General features: G+C 53.6%; 1 protein-coding gene across 1 annotated transcript in view; it reads right to left on the reverse strand.

Annotated features, from left to right (window-relative positions):
• The window catches only part of EMWEY_00027580 (elongation factor Tu GTP-binding domain-containing protein, putative), a gene marked incomplete at both ends in the record, with an annotated part of 4,493 nt that extends 1,776 nt beyond the window's left edge, over positions 1–2,717 (reverse strand). The window contains 2 exons of the mRNA XM_013478183.1: positions 182–323; positions 589–2,717. Of these exons, the coding sequence (XP_013333637.1) occupies positions 182–323; positions 589–2,717 (2,271 nt within the window). The remainder of the gene's footprint in view (positions 1–181; positions 324–588) is intronic.
• Positions 2,718–3,443: the final 726 nt, after the last annotated feature.

Below are 3,443 nucleotides of genomic sequence, written 5' to 3' on the forward strand. Positions count from 1 at the left end.
TAATTTGTTTATTTATATTTATTTGTTTATTTATTTTATTAATTAAATATAAACATTCAATAGTTTGTGTCTTTATTCCTTCATCAGCAGCAACAACTAATAATATTATATCTGTTGCTGCTGCTCCTCTTCTCCTCATAGATCTAAATGCTGCATGCCCTGGGGTGTCTACACAGGTCACCATCTGCTGCTGCTGCTGCTGCTGCTGCTGCTGACCCGGCTGCTCCTGCTGATCAGGGGATGCAGCAGCAGCAGCAAGACAGAAACTGCTGCTGCTTATTGTTTGTGTTATACCTCCTGCTTCTGTTGCTGCAACAGAGGATCTGCGTATAACAAATAAAATAAATAAATAAATAAATAAATAAATAAATAAATAAATAAATAAATAAATAAATAAATAAATAATAAATAAACTCATAAATACAACAAATAAAAATGCATGCAAAAAAAAAGGAAAACAAAGACAAAAGAGACCTTATCTCTTGCATGCAAGCTGCTGCACCAGCAGCAACAGCAGCAGCAACTGCAGCAACAGCAGCAGCAACAACAACAACAAGAGCAGCAGCAGCAGCAGCAGCAGCAGCAGACCTGCGTAGTGCATCTAGTAGGGTAGTCTTGCCATGATCAACATGCCCCATAACAGTAATAACAGGAGGTGCCCTCCTCATCTGCTGCTGCTGCTGCTGCTGCTGCTGCTGCTGCAGTTTAGAGACAGTTCTGCTGCTAAGTTTAAGTAAATGTAGACAATTTAATTCATCACTAATTACTTCTGCTTCTTCTTCTGTTATTCTTAATTGGGGTGTCACTGCAGGTACCCCATGGGGGCCCCCTGGGGGGCCCCCAAGCAGGGCCCCCGCTAGCTCCAGTACCCTTTCTTCTTCTAGCTGCAGATGACGAGCTAAACTTCTTAATGTTATATTGTCTGCTGGCAGCAAATCTGCTGCTGCTGCTGCTGCAGCAGCAGCAGCAGCAGCACCAGCTTTTCCTGCTGCAGCAGCACCTCTGTAGCTGCTTACCTGCTTCAGGGGGGCCCTCGGCGGCCACAGATTTGCTGCTGCTGCTGCTGCTTCTGCTGCAGAGGAGTCACGTCCCTGCTGCTGCTGCTGCTCTTGTTGCTGCTGCTGTGCAGCATCTAGCAGCAGCTGGTGTCTTCGTGCTGCTGCCTGAATGCTAAGGGAGTCTAAATACGCATCTGCATCTGCTGCTGCTGCTGCTGCTGCTGCTGCTGTGTCTCCTCCAACGCCAGCTTGTGCTCCCCCTCTCTCCTCAACAACTGCCCGCTGGTGCTGCTGGTGCTGCTGCAGCTGCTGTTCGTGCTGCTGCTGCTGCTGCTGCAGCTGATAGCGCAGCACAGCAGCATCATCTAGCAGCAAAGTAGTTAATGTTTGTATCCTTGGTAAACAAATACCTTCCTTATCTAGTGTCTCCTCTGCTGCTCGCTGCAGCAGACTCCCTAGTGCAGCAGCCATTTGTTGCTGCTGCCGCTCCTGTAGCAGCTGCTGCTGCTGCTCCTGCAGGTCGTGGTCCGGTTCTTGTTGCTGTCCTGCAGCAGCAGCAGCAGCAGCAGCAACAGCAGCAAGCTGCTGCTGCTGCGATAGCCACTCCCTTAGGGCAAAGAGACAAGGAGACCCTATACGTCTAGGTATAGTCTTAGTAGAGGGAGAGGACGGACGTCCTGCTGCTGCTGCTGCTGCTGCTGCTGGTGCTGCTGCTGGTGCTGCTGCAGCTGTAGCCTTCCGCTGCAGTTTTGCTGCTTGCTGCTGCAGCTGCTGCAGCAAAGGCAGCAAGGGGACAGTTAGATTAGGCTGTACTTTCTTTAATGCCCATCGTACCCAAGATAAATGACTAATAAGTTCCTCTATTGCTGCTGCTGCTGCTGCTGCTGTTGTTGGTGCTGCTCCTGCTGCTCCTGCTGCTCCTCCTCCTGCTGCAGTACGAGGTGCTGCAGCAGCAGCAGCAGCAGCAGCACGAGGTGCGCCTCTAGAGGACCCCTGCAGCAAACTCTTTTCTATTGCCTCTAATGCTGACTGCAGCACTGCTGCTGCGCTTTGCTGCTGCAGCATGGGACCCTGTCCTGCTCCTGTTGTTGTTGCTGCTGCTGCTCCCATTGCTGCTGCTGCACTTGCTGCAGCTGGTGCTGCTGCTGGTGCTGCTGCTGCTGCTGTGTGTGCAGTGCTGCTGCTGTAAGCAGCAAAGGGAGAGGGGGGCCCCACAGTATCGTACTGCCGCATAGCACGGGCCACTGCTTCTAGTCGCTCTTGCTGCTGCTGCTGCTGCTGCTGTTGCTGCTGCTGCTGCTGCTGCAGATGGCGGTGATTACGGGGAACACCTTTCCTATTCTCTCGCGCTCCATCCGCTGCTGCTGCTGCTGCTGCAGCAGCTGCTGCTGCTGCTGCTTCCTGCTGCCGCAGCAGCTGCAGAGCTGTCTGCACAGGCGATTGCTGCAAGAGCGGCGGGACGTGGGAGAGTTGCTGCTGCTGCTGCTGCTGCTGCTGCTGCTGCTTCTGTTGTTGTTGCTGCTGCTGAAGGTGCTGCAGCGCCTGCTGCAGCCGCGCGCCGAGGGCTGCTGCCTCGCTGTTGGCCAATGGCTGTGTTTGCTGCTGCAGCAATGCAGCATCCACTGCTGCTGCTGCTGCTGCTGTCTGCTGCTGCTGCTGCAGCAAACCACCGACCCTACGCTCAGCAGTCTGAGCAACACCAAATGGGAAAGGCGCCATGGACCCAGGGAAGCTGCTGCTGCTGCTGTTGCTGCTGCCTCTGCTGCTGTTGCTGCTGCTGCTGTTAGTATTCCTGTTGCTGCCTCCTGTATTCCCCCCGCCACGCACTTTTCTCGGGCCTGCTGCTGCTGGTGTTGCTGCTGCTGCTGTTCCTGTTGCTGCTGCATTTGCTGCTGCTGCAGCTGCTGGGGGCAGCTGCGACCGCAGCAGCAGCAGGGAGGATGGTGGCGGCCTAAATAGTTCTTCTGCTGCTGCTAAATATTTAACAGGAAAAGTTAACTTTAATTCCTTATGGGGTATGTCTGTTGCTGCTGCTGCTGCTGCTGTTGCTGCTGCTGCTGCTGCTGCTGTTGCTGCTGCTGCTGCAGCTGGTGGTTCAGGTGCTGGTGCTGCTGATGCTGCTGATGCTGCCTCAGCTGCTAGTGCTGCAGCTGCTGATTGATGTGCTGCTGCTGTTGCAGCACGAGTTGGGTGTACAGCAATCTCTTCTATAGCAGCGGCTGCAGCAGGTGCTGCCTCAGCTGCTGCAGCAGCAGCTGTTGCTGCTGTTGCTGCATCCACAGGGACAGGGGACAGTGCATCTGCAGAAGACTGCTGTTGCTGCTGTTCCTGCTGCTGTTTCTGATCCTGCTGCTGCTGCTGCTGCTCTGAGAGGGCCCCTGTGGGCCCCTCTTGTGCAGCATTATTTTTATAGTTATTTGCTGCTAAGGAAGGAAAGAGACGCTG

The sequence above is a fragment of the Eimeria maxima genome, genomic scaffold (genome assembly GCF_000499605.1).
Source record: "Eimeria maxima Weybridge genomic scaffold, Emw_scaff307, whole genome shotgun sequence".
Taxonomy (NCBI): Eukaryota; Apicomplexa; class Conoidasida; order Eucoccidiorida; family Eimeriidae; genus Eimeria; species Eimeria maxima.